This window comes from Oenanthe melanoleuca, chromosome 2 (genome assembly GCF_029582105.1).
Source record: "Oenanthe melanoleuca isolate GR-GAL-2019-014 chromosome 2, OMel1.0, whole genome shotgun sequence".
Classification (NCBI taxonomy): domain Eukaryota; kingdom Metazoa; phylum Chordata; class Aves; order Passeriformes; family Muscicapidae; genus Oenanthe; species Oenanthe melanoleuca.
This window is the reverse complement of record NC_079335.1, coordinates 97,304,791-97,325,082: the sequence shown is the minus strand read 5'-3', so window position 1 is coordinate 97,325,082 and position 20,292 is coordinate 97,304,791. Positions and strand designations below refer to the sequence as shown.

The 20,292-nt window shown below is 39.1% G+C and overlaps 1 protein-coding gene across 4 annotated transcripts in view; it reads right to left on the bottom strand.

The window, feature by feature from the left end:
• Positions 1–20,292, bottom strand: part of HECW1 (HECT, C2 and WW domain containing E3 ubiquitin protein ligase 1) — a 252,197-nt gene that overhangs the window by 72,947 nt on the left and 158,958 nt on the right. For all 4 annotated transcript variants that reach the window (XM_056485453.1, XM_056485456.1, XM_056485454.1 and 1 more), the window contains exons 6-8: positions 16,260–16,429; positions 2,532–2,674; positions 432–532 (exon numbers count right to left, since the gene is read on the bottom strand). In XM_056485453.1, coding sequence (XP_056341428.1) covers positions 432–532; positions 2,532–2,674; positions 16,260–16,429 — 414 coding nt within the window. The remainder of the gene's footprint in view (positions 1–431; positions 533–2,531; positions 2,675–16,259; positions 16,430–20,292) is intronic.

The window sequence follows — 20,292 nt, the reverse complement described above, 5'->3', positions numbered from 1 at the left end:
ATCATCTTTGCTATTACATCCTCCATTTTTACTTAAAAAGTGCTCAAATGCAGATGACTCTACAAATAACAGCCCATATAACACTTTCACTAGGGCAGCTGACAGAGAAGTAAATGAGACTTTAGTTTTACACTCTCTTCTCTCCCAGCGATATGGTGGAGTATTTGGAACAGCCAAGAACAGGGGAATATGAGACACCAGTAGTTCTGTCCTAAGGGGAAAGAGGGAAGAAATTGTGACTCACAATGCATCCTTTATGCACTTTCCTTTGCCCATGACTGTACCTAAAGTCCCAGAGCAGCCAGGAACTAATGCAGATTTCTGAAGAGAAAGAATGCAAACCAACCAACCAACCAATCAACCAACCAACCAACCAAGAAGCAAAAAATTCTAGAAATCTAGATAAATGGTGGGTTAAGACTGAGAATTACCTGGATGGATGGAAGAAGTTATCTCAAATCGGAACTGCAGCTGGCCACTGACATGATCTGTAGGAAGTCTGCGACCCAGAGTGTAGCTTACAACCCTGTCCCTGAAAGAAAACAAATATTGTCACAATAGACTATAACCTACCCTATGTCTACTGTGCATAGATAAATCTGCTGTGTCCTACAAAAATACATAATAAAATACATAAAGGCTATTTATCCCAGCCATGAGGGCATGTTGACTTGCATACGAGAGAACGAATGGCAGAGGAGAGGACAATGTCTTCAATTACAATGGAACAGCTGAGTAAGTGAGTAAGACAGGCTGCTGGGATACACAAGCACATATGCATAAATATAGAGAGAATGGTGGGAATGAAACTTCTGCAGTATGGGTATGAAAATAGCGACATGGGAAGCAAACAACTCCCACTTCAGCTATTGTAACAAGACTTTCTTTCCTGCAGATCTGATATTCTACCTTTACGTAGAACCTCACATTTCTGTATTTTCTTCCCTTCACCATGTCCACAATATTCAGCTTTCCTGTTCTTGTTTACAAAACTCTGTGCAGGCCAGTCCCCGCATACCACCTTCTCTCTCTAAACTGGCTGAGTGACTCTTCTTCATCTCTTTCCACCCCTCTTACCTCTATGAAGCTGAAATATCAGGAGAACACCTTCCTGACAAGGTTGATCAATGACTCCATTCTGTCCTTGTGCAGGTCCCTCCCTTTGCCATACTTCATCCACCCCTCAGAACAGAATGAAACTATAGAAGAGATTAACTTCCCAGCTGCCCAAAATGAGGCTGAATCAATCTTTGCAAAGCATTTCTTGAGTGTAATGGGTTCACTAAATAGTAATACTTATACATCTTTTGAAAGAAACATAGTTCACTTCCAGTTGGGCCAAATACACTTGCTAGCATAGTTTCACATGCATAATAAACTCATATAAATGAGACGACAAGATTTGTGTATGACCTCTCTGAACTTGTGTGCATACTTCTCACTGAGCTTGCCTGAGATTTAAATATCACTATGGTATTAAAACTGAGCCAGATCTAGTGCAGGTTGGAGGCACTGCTCTTGGCAAAGTATATCCTTAGATAGACAGTGTTTACAACATGGAAGTAAAATAGGAAGCTATAATCAGAGGATGATGAGAAATCTTCTCATACAGAGGAAAGCCAGTGATACCAGTTACAGGGTTCTACCTTCCCCAAGCTGTTCCTATCCATCTGGTTTCTACAAAGCTACTCTATCTTTTCTACTTGAGAAACAGGGAGGTAGCTTAGACCCTTCTGGTAGATTCATCTGTCAATATAACAGCCAGTTTCTGAACCAGCTGTTCAAAAAGACTTCCAACAAGCTCATCTTCCCGCTGTTCTGCTGAATTGAGATCCAATTATCAGAAATGCTTTCTTGGAAACTGCATTGCGTATGCTTTCCTCAGAAGATTATTCTTTTACTCCCTTGCTCTTCAAGGTCTGAACATCAGAGGCTTAGAGCCAACTTTTTGGCATTTTCTGATTACTACTCATCTTCCTTAAATTGGTTTGTGTTATTTTGGTAGCATACACTTTCCCGGGACTTTCATGCAATGGGGAAGCAGGGCAGTGCTTGTGAGCTCAAGGTTGTTCCTTGGCAGCAGGGTAGGATCAGAAAGCATTAATTACAACATGCCACATTTATATTTTTATAGTATTTCCTCTTTCCAGAGATTAAAAGGAGGAGGAACAGATCTGGCATGTTTTTAGCCCATAGGCAATTCCCTGGAACATGAAAACAGCCTGCTGATAACATTAAAAGAATATTCAAATTGAAAATATTGCACTCTCCAAATTCGCAGCCATGATACACAAAAAAAAGTCCTTTCCTAAATGCCAGCTCTCACTTTTCAAAATGCCATGCATACGGTTATAGAGGGAATTCTGTCTGGCCCATACTACTATACATTCTAATTAAAACCAATGCCATTTATCAGACAACTATCAGTTTAGTAAATTCCCCTCAACATCATTATATCACAATAATGATATATCACCAGGGACTTCAGAACAGCAACACACTTGTTAAACAATGTAAGCAGCAAAATTTACCCTATAGCATGTCTTTCCAGGAGGCGCTGAACTGGCATAGAGAGTTTTCCCAGAAAACGTTTGATGATCGGTCGGCTCTTTGCAAATTTGTCTTTCACTTCTATTTCCAGGACATCCGTGGGCAGGGAGACAAAGCTGAATTGCTGAAATAAAAGAAGGGAAAAAGAACAATAAACTGGTGGCTCGGCCACAGCAACACAGAGTACTACAGCTGTAAGGCACACCTCAGCACAGAGAAGTGAGGAACTAGTGAGGTGAAGGATACATGATCACTCTTTTCAGATACACTTTTCAGACAGATTGCTTTGAAATATTTCCTTTTCTGTTCATCTATGCCGCAGCTGAAAAGGGAAGAACTCTGAAAACACTATTTAACTGGCTCAGCCTCCTAACCTGGTTCACACCACAGTCCCACAAAGAGCTCAACCAGAAGGCAAGCCATGGCACAGGTTACTGTCACAAACAATACTGGGAAAAACAGGAACAGCACCATCTAAAACTGCTCCTGTCACCAAGGGCATTGAAATGTGTTGACTGCTGTTTCAGCTGGTCTGGTCATAAGAACATCTATTTGTAAGTAATGTTCCAGTAAGCTTTTAGACTGTGTGTTGAAATCTGGGGTAGGAACAAGAAGAGTGATATTTCAGGTTACAGGAACAAGCATGGGAGCTTAGGGCACCTGGAGATGTCTAGATGTCCCAATCAATTTAAAAATAGTAGTGAAGAGCAAATATATTAGGTAACTTGGCTTTGCTTTCTCCTAGACTGGCTAAATTCAGTACAGGTGTGGAGCTGGTGACACAGGTCATAATATTTTTTCCAAACACCTGCTACTATCAGAATATCATCAATCAAAAAAGCACATTTGTGTTGTGGTACAAAATAGTAGGAAAACTGTCAAACCATTGTTCACCTGAGAGGTCAGTATTGATCTGGAAGACAGCTTCTGTAGTAAGTGAATATTGAGATGGATGAAAGGATTTTTCTAGCTTTCCCCCTGCCAAACCAAATCTTCACAACAGAATCATTCTCTTTTTATCAACGGTTATCAAGGCCTGGAGTTAAAGCCCTAAATCATTTGCTCTATTGAATCATGGTCTAATTCAGAGATGCTTAGTTTAAACAGCTTCAAGTGAAAGCAACATAGTGGGATATTCTGTTAATTACCCTGCAAAAATACAAATCATCGGAGAAGTACAATTCAAACAAGAGCTAAAGTGTTATTTTCTCCTTGTTTTCTTCTACATCTTTGCAACAGGCTACCAATTAAGATAAATTCACCAAATAGGAGAACCTGAATTCCCCATGTATAACGGAAAGTCGCCTTAAAAAATAAGTTGCCTTACTATTACTGTTTCACCTGCTAAAAACCTTGAAAATCTGCCAGTTCATGACACTTGAAACCAGAAGAGGGGAATTAACTTTAAAGTGAAGAACTGTAACACAGAGCAATTTTCCATTTAATGAATTCTCCATTTTTGTGCTGCTGACTCCTATATTATAAAAGTCTCTGTAGGGTGGAGCATGCATACACATAGGTAAAGAGTGAACTACCCACAAATGAAAAGTACTGTGTAGGCTTAATGATCTGAATCTTCTGAGATCAATAATATATTGTCTTGTGGTGCAACTCTGAAGCTAATCAGAATCTGCATGGAAATTTATTCTCATAGTATCATGTGAAGCCAGCTCCTGACAGTTGACAGCTCCTTCCTTGCACAGGAAACATATCAACCTTTTCCAGAGTAATCACCAGCACCCGAGCAGAGAGTATGGACCCAAGGAGCAAGATGTATTGGAATCAGCCAAATAAATGTCCCTTTTCTGTGGAACAGCTGTGCCTCAAGACATACAAAGCAGGATATTCCATAAAAAGTGTAAATCCAACTGTGTTCAGATTCCATCACCTGTCAAACCATTGCATTCTGGCAATACCAAGACTACCCTGGGACCAGGCCCTGGCCCATGTTCCCAAATGTTTCCTCTAGAAGGATGTTCTCAGGCATAAAACCAGCAGCATTTTGGAAACACAAATGTCTTTAAGACCGGAAGTGTCCTGTGGCAGAGCTGAAAGGCTTTGCCATTTGGAGTCAACTGCAGTTTGGGATCAAAAGTGAACTCAAATGGGTTTGGACACAGCTTGTAAAACAGTGATAATTTTACATAATTCAGTTTTCCATTATCTAAGAAGTTGTTCCTGCTGTTGCTCTTATCCAGTTTAGTTCTTATTGGGCAAGATTTTTCTAAGGCAATCTCTGACTGCAGGTGCCTCAGGCTCATGACATCCACATCGAAAATCCAAAAGGAATCCTTGTTTGTAGAACAAATGGGCCTCTAGCCTTCTGAAATAATGGATCCCAGCACAACACCTTGGTTTGAGAACTCTGAGAATTACAAATACACTTTCAAAAATCACCAACCACTTTTAAAAACATGTTTGTGGTGACATTTAATGATTGGAATGTAATCTTCGGATGTGGAAGCAAATCATCATCAAATCCTAGTTTCCCTCTCATCCTTCACCATCTCTTCTGACAAGTGCCAGACCCTGTACCTTAGCCACAAAATACTGATTGGACTTATACTGTTCAAAGCCTAGGCCTTTACTACCCTGCTTGGCCTTTACCATCCTGTCTATCCTGGAAGAGAATGGACTCTGTGTTTCATGGTCTTATCCAGCATAACTAACATAAAGTAGTAATATATTACTGATGGAATAAATGAAATCCTTTCCTTGCCTAATATTTGTTGTCACACAGTAAAAATGAAAGTTTGTGAAAATGAAAGCATAAGCTTAATATCTAAGTTTAAAAAACAAAGTCCCAAACAAAGGAAAAACTAAATAACCCCAACAAACCCCCCCCAACAAACAAACAAAAAACAAACATAAAAGACACTGACTATAAATTCTGCAGTACCCTTAGGTTCACAGTCAGGAATGTTGTGATGAATAATTCATCCCAAGGAGAGGTAAAAAAAGGAGGCTGCAAAATCACAACAGAGGTAAAAATCAACTGTCTGCAGGAGGAGGGAAGTTTTATGAAGCTTCTAACACATGCCCAAAAATTTCACCATTGATAAGTAAAAAAGCTACATTTTAAGAACAAGTGTACTGTCACTTTTTGATGTTACTATTGCAATTTTTGCTATAATCTTCTGTTATCTGGAACTTTTCTTATTCTTACAACTCTAAGTGTTACAGAATTAATTCAGAAGCTCAGCTTTCATGTTTAAAAAAAGTATAATACTCATAGTTGCAGAGGGAAAGCAAGAATACAAAAACTTTAGCATAATAATATAAATAATATTTTTAAAAGACTTTTGGTTTTTTTGACAATCAGTACCTGAAGCCAGATTATTTGATCGTTTTCATCTGGCATTGACTACTGGGTATTTTCTTTCACAATCTAACCAGCATCGTTACCCTGTATGTTTTCAGTGGGCCGCAGCTCCCTGTGCGGGCGCTGGCTTGGGATGGACAAAGACATTTAATGGAAAAAAGAGATGAAGAAAATTTTGCTTTTGAACAGCTTACCCTTAAAATAATACCCCATGTGTGTGGCATAACCCATAACACAGCTCTGGAAAGACTGTGAAGATGGGAGGAAGTTTCACAATTTGCAAATTTTCCGCAGGAGGATGCAAATTGTGAAAGTGAAGACACCCCCTATGCCTAAACCAAAAAAGGAACTTTTCTCTCTAGAGTGAACTGAAATGATCACTTAAGTAGAAAACTGACTGAAGTGTTCTCTGTATGTTGTTGTTGTTAAGAAATATAGAGGGTGAGGGGGGGAAGAGGGAATGATCTGGAAATCTTATTCTTAATTTCTCAACATTTTTTTTGTGTTATTAATAAATCCCTTCTATATACCCTTTTAAGTTTAAGGCTTGCCTTGTCTTTGCTCCTAAATCCTATCTCTAAAAGAAATTGAATATATTAAAATTATCAAACCCAAATCAAGCCAAGACAGTGGGCTTGTTCATTGGTTGTTTTTATTCTTCCCCACAAAACTTTAAGTTTTTTGAATCACAGCCACTAGGGCAAACCCTGCAAGACTGGTCAAGAACTTCATGGAACCTGCTGGAATACAAAGTCACTAAACTAAATTTTACACTAACTGTAGAAGAATATACTGAAGTTTATATAAATGGGCTGTTTTTTCCACAGTTAAAAAACGAAGTGAAAGTATAATTTCTGGTAGTTTTTAAATTCTAATGTCATGACTTAAATTGTTCCAAAGCTTTAGCCTCTCCAGCTGTTCAGAGGTCCATCAAACTTGACAGTGGCTTCATGGAAGTGGTTTGTGACACTGTCTGAGCCTTTCTTTTACTCAAATAAAAAAATTTCAAAGGAAGTAATGGATTTCAACACAGGTAGAACTCACCTACCAGAATAGCTACAGTTTCAAGTCTAAAGCCCAAGAAGGAAACTTTGTCTAGTGAATGATTATTTACTCATTTGGATAACAGCAGACAACAGGATACCTATTAAAAACAATTTACAACAATTTATTTAAGTCATTACTAGAACTTGAAGTTTTCACTTGATCCACAACCAAAATCCAAGTAAAATGCATTATATAAAATACCAAACCCTTGCAAGTAATGGGCAGACCCCAAACTGATATACGATCTACAGCAGTCAGTGGATGAACAGGTAACAAACAAGAAGTTAAATATCTATTCTCTGATTAGCCCAAGCCAGTGTTTACCAGTGAATTGCCCTGGTGCAAAACAACTCTTAGAACTTGAGATGACACATGACACAGCACACTCCACAGAGGCGATGGTGGATTGCTTCAGCAGAATTACATTTAGGAGTAACCTGTTTCTCACAGAGGGCATGGCCCTAGAAATAGCTTCTGACCCCATCTTGTCAATGTGGTATCTGATCCATACCAGTTAGGGATGTAAGGGCTCTCCTTTACAGGAAAGATGAGGAGGTCCTCTACTGAAAGAACAAACTAGTGAACCAGCTGCCCTTAAATCTGGAAGAATGCCAGATTGAAAGGCCCCCTGACTTAGAGGCTTTGGAAAAGAGTACAGACCTCCAGAGGGGAAAACCTTTTTATTTTCCTCTAAAATGTATTAGGACTGCTTGAAGAAATGGTTGTCTGTCACGTGTATTCCTAAAAAGAAATTACAATCAGAAAGTCTGAACACAAGGTATGATTGGCAATCCCTGGTATACTGGGGAAAAACAGCACTTGTGAGCTGCAGAAAGGAGGCCTTATGGAGGCTGATGTTTCCTAACCTCTGGAATGTCTTGGCCATGACTGCATTAAGATTTATGGCACGATGTGAGTGGATCTGGAGAGCAAAGCAGCTGGTGCTGTGCACCTGACTACCACATCCAGACATGTTGCAAGGGTTTTACTATGAAGTGACTCCAGGCTGGTGCCCTGGATTGAACTCCCATTTACTGTCTGAAAAGTGCTTGGTGCACTCCTGGAGCACATCTGTTCACTTCCCTTCTGCAGAGAGTAACTGAGTTAATGTACTTCTGGACTGACAAGCAGAGTCTTTAGTGGGGAGAGCAGGAGATTTGCTTTGAAATGGATCTCTTGAATGGAACAGAAATACTATTATAGATGGACCCAGAGAATTGTTAAGAACATGATCAATATAACAAGTTAGTATGTGTATTATTTCCCCAGTGTCTTCTTCAATTATTTTCTTTTTAGGGTGCGATTGCATCTCTGGAATTATGAGGTCTAGGAGGAAACAGATTTGCTGTAGATGCAAAGTCATCACATTTCTCTACTTTCCCCAATTCTTCATCGATTTGTCTGTGCCTGTTCCACTTCTTATAGTTCCAAGATATGCAATGATTGCTTTGTTCCTACACATTTAATGCAAAGAGGGAGTAGCACAGGAGAAAGAGACAACCTTCTAATTCCTCACTAAGAGAAGAGCTGCAGCATTATAGCATGTCTTATTAGACACTGGAGAATCTGTGCCAAGCTCATCCTTAAAATGCCTGTGCCAATGGAAAAGCTTTAGCTGACATTTTCTCAAGCATCAAAAATCAACAATGTTTAATTAATTATTTCCATAGAAATACAGAAATGGAGGGAGAGTAAAAAGCAAAAGTGGCATGATAAAGAAAATCACAGCAACATATTAACATATGAAGTCTTCTTGGGTGTATCATCAGTTTTGGCTCCGGTCAGTAATAAGTCATTTGGATTCTCCTTTAATTTATACAAAATTAAATATAATTATATATTTAATTTTACACAGCTGCCTCCTGCAGATTCACTCTCAGATATACAAATCAGTATCAAAGTTACCTAGAATCAGCTGAGACATTCATACTCTCATACCATCTCAATGATCTAAATGTAAGTCTGATTTTACATTACTGCTGGCATCTTCAAACACGATCTGTAAACACTGTAGTAAACACCACTGAAAGAGGTTCAGATAGTAACCTACTTTTCACTGCCTATTTGCTTCCAGGCTCAGCAATGGTTTTACAGACACAGATGATTAACTTAATTAATGTGAACAGATCTTGAGGGGACCTTAATGCATGACATACAAGGTAAAGAACAAATGCCCATGCTAACACTGACCTGGCAGAATGCATCTGTATCCATTTATAAGATAACAGAACCACTTCCAGAGCTTGGAATAGCTTTCATAGAAAGCCAGCTACTGGTGATGATTCATTTCCATGTTTTATTTTTACCAAAGTTGTTTGCATCCCTGAATACAGATGGATCCCAGTGACTCAATAGTACCATCAAGGAAGTTGTTGAAATGAACAGAATATGTCCATTAGCACCATCACAGAAGTTATGGGCAAGTCAAACTCTTTAAAAACAGTCAGTATAATAATTGGTAGACAGTATAATAAATCAGTACAATAAAGATAGATAAATTAATACACTGGTGACAGGAAGATCTGGGCTCTTGGAGTTGAATAAGCAGTAGAATTAAAAATAAAATTTATTTGTGATATCCATCATGTACAGGGATGATACAAGCAGAAGAAAACCTTAAAAGGCTGTGAATTACATTTGATGGATGAAGATAAATCCATTCTTTCAGCTGAATATTTCATTAGTGGGTTTTGTTCAAATACTCCAGTGGAACAATTGCAGTCTTAATGCACATGCCACTCTCTGTCTGTATTACTCTGTTCTCCATTCAAAAGCCTCCTCTACATGTCACTACTTTCCTATACAACACTACTTGCACCAACAGCTGGATAAGCTCATCAAGAACTCCAATTTCTTAAGCTTTCTACAGTAATCCTAGTGACAAGACAAAATAATGCAGGGTCAGTAGTGCCAAGAGCAGAGCTCCACTGTCCCATGGGTGGAGACATGCCCATGCCTACTATTAAGAGACTGCTGGAACGCAGCAGCGACTGCAGGGGTCCAAAATCCAGTGCAGTTCTTTATTATTCTGGCATGGCACAATTGTTGGGGGATGGGATCCTACCATAAAAGGGATGCACATAAATGCATACGTTGGTGTTCTAAAGTCTGATTCAATCCTTTCTGCTGAACTCCTACAAAGTTGGATAGGGCCATCAGCAAATTTGCTCTCTGGATTTCTCCCTCCAATTCATCTCAGAATTGTCTATGCATTTATCAGCATACCAAAGACTGAAAATATTTGAAGACTCATCATTTAGTATATAAAGCTAGCAAGACTGATAGTCTTCTAGATGCAGAAGTTGCAAGTAAAATGCAGTTCTAGAAGAATAACATCCCCAAAAAATCTAGATGATTTTTCACACCATAACCCATTCCTGAAGAAGCCAAAGTTGTCTACGGCTTTCACACTTCAGTCATCAACAGATATTAAAATCTGTAGCTGTAAAGCTACAGCTTGTCTCTGTAGTCAAACAATATTTTACTCTTTATCTGGACATATGTGCAGAAATGTTATACAGGGAAGCTACCACCCGCAAGCTTCACTTAGTCCTGATGACACTTTTGGCGAAACTCATACTAAGTTCAGGATCTGGATTTCACTTCACCTATATGTTGTATCTATGGTTAGGTGTGAAGGCCTCAAAGTTTCTACAGCATATTCTTTTGTATTTGGCAATAGTAGGGAGAAAAGCTTATGCAGGTTAAACAATAAGGAGTTCAGGCAGTGTGATGTTTCTGTTGCTTTTATTTTGGTCTTCTGTTGAAATGACGGAATGATTTTGGGAGGCCATTGTAGGACTGTCAGCATTCTAGTGTTCTGAATATTAGATCAAAATCAGATCAAGCACAATCCACTTTAGTTTAAATTAATTTGATTCAAATATATTAAAACATCTTCCTTCAATGGTTTTAGTCTGTTCTGGAAAAACTCGGCTTTGCTCAAGTATTCCCTGCTTGTATGACACTAGGTTTGGGCTACATCACATAGCACCCATTGTATCAGCCTACATACAGCCTCTAGAGAGGCAGAGAGCTAACATAAACCCCTTATTGCCTGATCTGGCTACTTTGGCAAAGTGATTTTTAATCCCAGAACTGCTGGGTAGTTTGTCACATACCAGTTCAGCATTCAGGATCACAGAATCAGTACCCAAGTCATAACTCTGCATTAAGAAAAGCAGACACACCAGCACTGATAGTCAGTTGCATCTTGGCATTCCTGCAGGCAGCATCCAAACCCAATGCTTCTATCGCTGATGATGGCCTGCACTACAGAAGCCACCTCCCGCTGGTGTTCAAGCCCGAGTGCTTCCTCCTTCTGATTTTGCATTGGTAATCTCAGGAGACAGCTTACGTGAGAAATTATTCAAGTGCAATGTTTTTGAAAGGTTGTGAGTTATCTGAGGTGCAGAGAGCATGAGCTACTTAGCTAAAAATACTGTAAATCTGTGTATCAGATCTGACATACTAACTGCTATTTGTTGAGTGCTCTTGCTCTCTGCTTATTCACATCAATTAATTCACTAGTGAAATGTGGCTGTCTTCAGAGAGGTAAGGCAGCTGTTCCCAAACACTCTTTTGTCTCAACTATAATCTAACAGTGTTTGTAAAAGCTCAGGCCAAGAAACAAGGAGTGAAACTTCAGGAAGTAGAGATTGTTTTTAATCTAGTAGTGGGCTCCCATTTTAGGGCAGTCTACTCCTCCAGAGTTAGATTATTGGAGTTGAAATTCGATGTGTTATTTAACAGATGACACTTCCTACTACTTTAAATATGCTAAGTGGTTGCTTCACCCAATTTTTATAGTCATCCCACTGGCCATTCCTCAGACCTCTCTTTCCACTCATCAGTAAATAAAAGAAGAATTGAGGAAACAGTCTGCTCAAGCTGTGTGATGGTTTCTATTAATTTATTCTTTTGGTAAGGAAAGAAAGGAATCAGTTATGGAAAATAATTCCCTGGCAGCTTCCTTTAGACCTGACAAAAGCCAATCAATGTCTGATTTTTAATCCTGACACATTGTTACACCAATGAAAAGGCTAGATGCGCCTCTGTGAACACACATTTAAACACGAACAAACCCCGGGAAGGTCTCTTCTTTCTCTGCCTTGATGTAGAACTCTACCCTCCCTCGCCGGGTGGGAGGCTGCAGCAGGATCTCCCGGCTGAGATCCAGGCTGGTCCAGCCTGCCCTGCCGAGCTGGGCTGCCCCTGGAAAGGAATGCAGCCAGAGCAGCCACCATCGTCTCTGGCTGCGCCCCTGCGACCCTGGCCCAGCTCCCAGCGCAGCTGCCAAAAAGCTTTTGGTCCCAGCCTGGACCCAGCAGGGACCACATGGCCAGCCGCTGCCCGGGCAAGGTATGAACTCCTTCAGTGCACAGAGGAGACCTGCAAACCTCCCATCCTCTCTCTTGAGGGAAAGAAAAGGAGAGATCAAGACACGCACAGAAACACCATGGAGACATCGAGGTCAGACAAGAAGGAAGAGTCAGGTCCCAGCTGAGAGAAGGGATGAGATGTCTTGGACTGAAATTCTCTTGTAAGCTATGGAGAAGATATGATTGATAAATCAGGCTCTATTTTCCCCTGTAACTTATGAAATGCATGTGGGGTGGATGAAATGTTCTAACTGTAGACATGAGCAGAGGCATTCGTGCTGAAGTAAGCAGATGTTGAAGTAGCTGTGATCCCATGAGGAAGTTTGAATAGAGAGAGAGAAGTGATAGAGATCCTTTGCCACCAGTGAAGAAGAAGAGAGACCTCTGTTCTCAGAGATGAAGATCTCAGAGGTAGGCTTTTGCACTGCTATATCCTTAAAGTATGCCCCATAAGTTGACATGGCCCACAAATTCAGCTGTGGGAAAGCTGAAAAAATGGGATTTCACGATTGCAGATTTCCCAGGTGGCTGCTATTTGTGGAAACTGAAACCATGAGAGAACTGTTTCTTGTGGAGAAGTCTCCATAGACTGAAGAGAGACTCCTCTTCCTGAGTAAATTGGAGAAAGACTGTTTTAGAGATGGTACATTGACTGAATTGTTTCTGTATGTTGTCAGTGTGAATGAGAAGAGAGTGTAAGGGGGAGGAGAAGGGTTCTGAATGTTTTATTCTGATTCTTCTTATTTTTTCTTTTAGTTTCTGTTAATAAAGTTCTTATTTATACCCTTCAAAGTTTGAGTCTGTTTTGCCTTCCTCCTAAACCTAACTCACAGCAAGAAATGAGTAAATAATTCTAGTGGGTGCACTGGCAAGTTAGCCTGCGCTAAACTCACTACAAGCTGCCATAGTTAAGAAAGAAATACCCTAAATATGTCTAATGTAAAGTCCAGAAACCTGAAATATATTATCTGCCAAATCATAGAATTTCCTATCTAGTTGGAGGTATGTGAACTATTTTTTAAACCACTTTGCTTTGTTCCTGTGATCTATTACTTGTCTGAACTGTGTATCACTTCACTGATTTCTGAAAAAATATATTTTTTTTAAAATTAGCTGCTTCTGCACAATGTGACAGCACAAGCATTGTTTCAATATGAAACAGTATGGGAACAACGTCATTATTTTTCTACTATCTATATTAGAAAATAAGTATCCACCCTTCTCAGTCCTACTACATATACACTAGAGTTGGGAAATGGGCACTTGCTTCTCAGATTTTCTTTGTATTTTACCAGCAATCAGCATGATAGGACTATTCACCCTTTGTGCTTTTGCAGCTGTCTGGGCTGGCAGGCCAATACCTGCCTAATCTGGGGCTGTAGTGTCAAGCTGTCCAGTGCCATGTGGTTTCCAGGTTTCATTTAACATTACAGATATTTCTGAAGAACATGTGAAAACATACAGGAACATGTTCAAAATGACATCTCTCAATGAAGAGAAGTTACCACCTTGGGCTCTAACTCATCTCAGCAAACAATTCTCAGTATTAGGGCTCTTTCAGCTCTACAGAGAACCCTGCTGCAAGTGTCAAATTGTCACTTGCTATTCCTCATCTGTAAGAAATTTCCATTTCCTTATGTCTCCTTGTACAAAGTACTGCAAATCAGAGTAACTGAAGAATAGCTTTAAGTCAGGATAACTTGTACTGAACAGCATTTGAACAGCCTATGAAATGAAGATGATAATCAATATTACATGAGACAGATGAAAATTTGCCTGAGGTACCAGGGTGCTCCCAGAGTGTTTGTATAATGCAGGTGGTTACTATACAAACAGAACAGCCTGCTAAGTATATCAGGAAGAATATCAGAGCAAATTAATCTAAGTAAATCAGTCATCTTTTAGTCTGCAGGACTTTTAGTGCTGAAGCCCAACAAAACTGAATTGACTCTTTCTGAATTTACTCAAGCGTAATCAAGAACATATAGAAAGATCCTAGTCTGCACATATTTTGGTAATTTTATTTCCCTATTCCAGATTTCTTCAAGTTTAGCAACCAATACAAATCAGATAGGTCATTCAACTGAAAAAAGAACATTTGCCTTCAGTTCACATGGAGTGACAGAAATTCTCAGAAAAGAATAACCCTTCTGAAACAATACAATGCCTAAAATTTGTTTTTGAGAAAACGACTTATGACTGATACTCTTAATGAATTGGCTACACATCCTCAGTATTTTGTCACTTCATATATTCATATCCATAAGTGAAAAGGGTGGACAGAAGAATGGCTACCACCATGATTCAGCAACAGTTTTCAGTCTTCCTTCTCCCCTTGTCCCACAAAGAGACAAAGTTGCAGAAAATCAGGCCTGTCCTGTTCTGTGCAGCAGAAACCAATGCAGTTTTCCAGTAACAAAACAAAGAGCTCAGACAGGCTGATTGCATAGACTGCAGCACAAATGCACAGTTAAACATCTCAGTATCCACTGAGAGGCAGGCAGAAGGAGAACATGCTGAACCATGGCTTGGCTCTTTTACACTCCTTTGCCCTTCACAGGCTAACAACAGAAAGGGAGAAGCAGCATGCTTGCACGCGATCAAGAAAACCTGGGGGCTGAACAGCAAAGCTGGGAGCCAGCTGTGCTCTTTTGCTTTCCCATGTCCTTATTATTAAGGCCATTTCATTGTTTCTCCTTTTCTTGCTGCCAAACTCCACTTGGAAAAGAAATGTCAGCCCACAAACTCAGCCATTTGGCATGGCTTGAGGAGAACATCTGTGACATTTTATCAGGGCCACAACCCCTATGTACTGAGCATCACACACATACAGCAAGTTTCCCCTTCCTACCTGCTCCTCTCTAGCTCTGTGTTTTATGCACTTTGCTGAAAGGTTTCTGCCAGCCACCTGATCCTCCATGCCAGTTCTAGCCTGACCATGTACACAGCTGCAGCTGGGACCTCTCAACCAGATACCTCTGATGCTTGGCTCCACAGACTTGACAAATGCCTCATAACAATGTCCTCAATTCAGTCCTGCTAGAAGACATTTTTTTCTGACTAGTTTCAAGGTTGTTTCCCCAGTCATATAACCTCCCCCATCTGCCACATAACCTGATGTGGTATCTAGTTTCTCCAGGTAGAAGAATTCAACCCTTTTTCTGTTGTCTTTTTGCCCACTAACAGTTCCATGTCTATAGAGTTTGACCTAAATATCCCTCAGCTACTTTACAATTTGCATTTTAATTTGAATAAATCTGTACAGTGTATTTATTTACTTTTACTCTTTCCTGCAGTGGAGATATTGTTGTGACAGAGCACACCAGTAAATCACACCCAGCATGTCAGGCTCCTTTAATTCCAAAGAGATTCCTTATTCTTTGCTGCCTATTGCCATTTTGCATGTAATTTAAAAACAGCAGGCAGCAATTGAACTCTCAGATCTCATTAATACATACAAGTCCTTCCAACAGAAAGAAGCAGACTAGAGACTATTTCTTCAAGGTGATGGCCAACCGTGCCAAAGTTGCCTTTGATTTATATTGCCACTGATGCTTTCAATCACATTGCTTCTCTTTATTTGCATGCTGTACCTGTTCTGCTTTATATAAGGTCTCTGTGTAAGAACACTATGACAATCTAGCAGCAGGCTTTCATGCTATGCAAGTTTATTTTTCAATTCTGTTTTATGCCTGCCTTCAATAATTAACAACTTCATAAATTACACCAATGAAGTACAGCCTACACTGAAAGTATACTGAAAGTTTTAATGTACCACCCATCTTTGCAGCTAATTAAGCCTTTTGTACTGAGACAAGTAGTCACAAAACACATCAATTGCAGTTAGGTCAACAACTATATAGCCAACAACTCAATTAAAAAAAAATAAAAAGAGGGATGGTACTAGAGTAATGTTCATGTTTTAAGAAAAGTCTCAGCTTAACTCTCCAGCTGCTTACCTCTCCTTGCCAGATGGGGTTAACGGTGTTACACATGATCTTAGATCTTTTCTCCTGTCCATGATGAGGAAGGGCTGGGAAGATGCTATGTTTTCCAGGTTGAATGGAAATCTTCAGGTAAGGATCTGGATTGAAGAACATCCCTTTCTTCAGACCAAAAGCCTGGAAATCTGAAAGAAGGTAAAGAACCTGATTGTTTTTCACATTCCAGGCATCTCTTTGGGATGCTAGGAACAGTGTATAGCAAACTGGTAATGAACTCAAATAATATGGCAAGAATGTGAAAAAACTCACTGTGTTTATTGTGAGGCAATGTAATGCCAAACCATAATGATCTTGTGATTTAGGATTTACAAATTATTACATAATGAAACTGCAAATTTACAGCCTGATTATGCAGACTGATTCAGCTTGCTCAGCCTGACTGTAGTGGAAGGACTACTCTGAAAAAGAGATCCCATCATTTAATGTCAAAGTCATGGCATTTTGTACCCAATGGATGTCATTTCTCCTAGGTATCAGTTTTACTGCTGTACAGATCCTAGCTTTTACACCACTTTTTTCTACATGAGAAGTCATTTTACATTTTTTCCCACTTAAAATCATTTTCTTCCCTGCATGGGTCAATTTCATTTTAGAAAAACTCTTGTCTATAACGTCCAACTTTTAAGCAGGGCTTTACAGCTGCAGAACTCCCACGGAGCATAGTATGTGTTATGCACACAAAAAATGCCCAGGCACTTATTTGAAAATTTCCCCATAACATTCTGAGGAAAGATACAATGCCCATTATGATCTGTCCTTGTGAAGCTGATGAAATGCAAACTAATCTGCTGGTATATCATTAATTTTGGCTCAACAGACACAGACTAACCCCTATGGTCTTCTCTTTTTTCAGATGCATTTCTAAGCTTTCTTTGGAACATATAAGCACTTATTCCTAATAGTGAGCTCAGTAGCTAATTTACTTTCCACCACTCTTTGCATGGAGATTCTCCTGTTTAAAGCTTTATTTCACATTGGGCTATAAGCACTGTACTGCATTCTGTCTATCTTCTCTTGCTGTATTGGAGAGATAAAAAAGTATTAGACAAAATGGTTTCTAAAACTGCATAGATGCAAACCTAAACAATTTAAACACATATTTTTTCTTTTGGCAGTTTTTGAAAACATTAATTTTCACAGACTTCTAATTCTCTTCTGATTAAAAACCCAATTATTCCGGCAGGTTCTGAAAAACCCTCAAGGCAGATATTTTGGATGACTCAGAAAATCGTAACACATTGCACACCATCATCAGTACTTTTTCCAGAAAATAGCTGTATCAAACTCATTTGTGTGTTGCTTCCTTAACATATGGTAATAGCCAACACAATAAAACATGCACGTGAAAAGGAATTGCTTTTCTTTCCGCTGGTTTTAATCATCTATTCCACCACACAGTTCATGTTGCAGATATTCAAAAGCTATTGGAGGGATGGTCCTGAAACAGACTGTATTTTAAGAATCTCATTCTTGAGACATTCTCTAACAATTAACAAAAAAAAAAAAAAAAAAAAAAAAAAAAGGCATAGCCTATTTGAAAGTACATTGCTGAAACCATGTGCTGATGTACTGCCACGGTCCTAGCAAGGCTATCCTACAGAGAAAATTTATCTGCTTCAAAAAGATAACACTGATCTTTTTTTTCCTCCTTTTTTGTTTTCTGTGTGCACAAGCTCTGTGTAACCAGCATGTATCTCATTTAACAGCCCTGCTGAAATCCTATATGGCAAACTCTTTTGCTTTGGAAGTTGTACTGTTAGAAATGCAGAAGAAAAAAAACAGAAATCAAGATTGCAAAAAGAATATGAATGACAAGGGCCAGCAGTGTACTAGTTCAGGCTGCTAACATATGAGAGTAGAGAAAGACCTCTGGGATCTTATTTTCTTTCTCTCTGATACTTACTCAAAAGAGTCTGAAAGTGAAATATTCATTGCCATGTATGTTTCTGATTTTTTTTTTCCTTCAAAGAAAGACCACACTATCTTTGGGTACCACTGAGTAACAAAATAGTCTAGTACTTATGTATACTTATATATTATGTATCATAAAGAAAATACATTTAGGATAACCTACTAGCCTCTTTTCAGTTATGGGAATTCGAACGCAGCCATGAAGATGAAGGTACACATAGCCTCAGTTAATGGTCTCATTTTTGTATCCATATGAGGGAAAAAAATTAATTTAGCTAAGCACATGGCATGACATTTTATTTGTATAGTTTTCTTGCTGGAGTTACATAATACAACAAAATTTTTTAAAAAGTCGGTTGGAAACTTCAATTTTATTGTCTGAAGTATGAACAGGGTTAACAGAAATAGCTTTCCCAAGGACATATATCCCAATTATATATCTCACCACAAATTCTCATCACTGTGAAAAACAGAGCACCAAAATGGAAAAGGGTCTTAATAAAGCTACATGGATATCTGCATATAAGCAGAATTTCATTTCATTTGAAGCAAAACCTATCTGTAGGTACTGTAAAAGTATCTGCTGTAACTTGCTGTTGTAATTCTTAGCCCTCCAGTATAACTCCCCAACAAAAGAATCACAGCCATTCTGCCTTCCCAAATGCAAATATTTTTCTCTATCATCTTCAGAAAAAAGGTTCAGAAGATACTAAACTTTTAAGTGAAGGTCTGAAGCTAACTAAATTTAAATCCTTGGGTGAATGAATGAATTCCAGAAAGCTGGGACATATCCTGCTGTACACTGTAATTTTAGAGTGCATTTCTTACAGGCATATGAGGAAATGGTACAAAGATAACTCACCTATGATTTGCAAAGGTGTATTTTCATCAAGTCTCTTAAAAAAAGTTATTAATACACCATATGTCAGTTTCTCATTTAGTCATAAATCACACTTCAGTGTGGAAGAGGTTATATACATCTAGCAGTTTAATAATGTCAAGCCATCTCTCATGACACATGACAGAAGGAAGAAATCCAGGTAAAGACAAAGTAATTACAGCCTTTCACTGCCACAGACTTGCACTACTTGTAGGTACAGGCATCCTGTTTCAGCTAGGCTCTTTTCATTGGAGAAAAACAGCTCGTACTGAATGCTGCCTGCTGCCGTCCTCAAGTGACATGAATTTTTCCAACTACAGAGATTTCTTTCCCTATATGCTGATCTCCAGGTGCCTGGATGAGACCTAAGAAAGCTTTACACTGGGTCACTTCCATGAATGTATCCTCTGTCCCAAAGGCGTGCCATAGACTTCCCTGTCTGCTTTATAAAGGATAATTCAGCAAATCTATTTGCCATGCACCTTCATAAACTTTGGGGCGCTGGTGACTGGATAGTGATGGAGACTGTTTTTGTGGTGAACCAGTCTATATATTGGAGCCATGTGGGGATGCAAATTCCAACAAAACAGTTAGAACACATCTGTGTTTTCCAATGATTGATTTTGCTGCAATACAAATCATTAAGCTTTCAAAAGCTCAGGGAAGAGTCACATTTTGTCATGCTCAGCAAGAAGATTCTCTGATAGTAATGATGAGCAAAACCACCATAAAGATGTTATTTCAATTCCCCGCAGACATAGCAAGGTATTCAACCAGACCCATGCTCCATACAGGAGCATGACAGAAAAGGATGGAGAATCAGATAGAGAACCAGACTCTGGAGCAGTCTGTTTTCTAAATTAATTACATTTAGTCTGGTCATCAATATGTCAGGAGTAAGTTAAGGGAGCTGGAAGCTGCACTCCCCAAGGAATACAACTTTGCCATAGAGTTTTCCTAGAAATAACACACAAGGCTATTCTATGCAGTTTATAGATGTGCCTCAAGAAGACTCAGTCCATCTAGTCTCTTGATGGCGCATATTCTACTGAATATTCTACTGAATATTCCAGAGTCTACAACCCAACAGAAGGGTCAAAGACTGGTAAGTAGCAGAGCTACTAGTTTTGAGAAACTGAAACTGATATTTTAAAACAGATGGCAAATTTCTTTCAACAAATGCCAAGTATTGAAGGT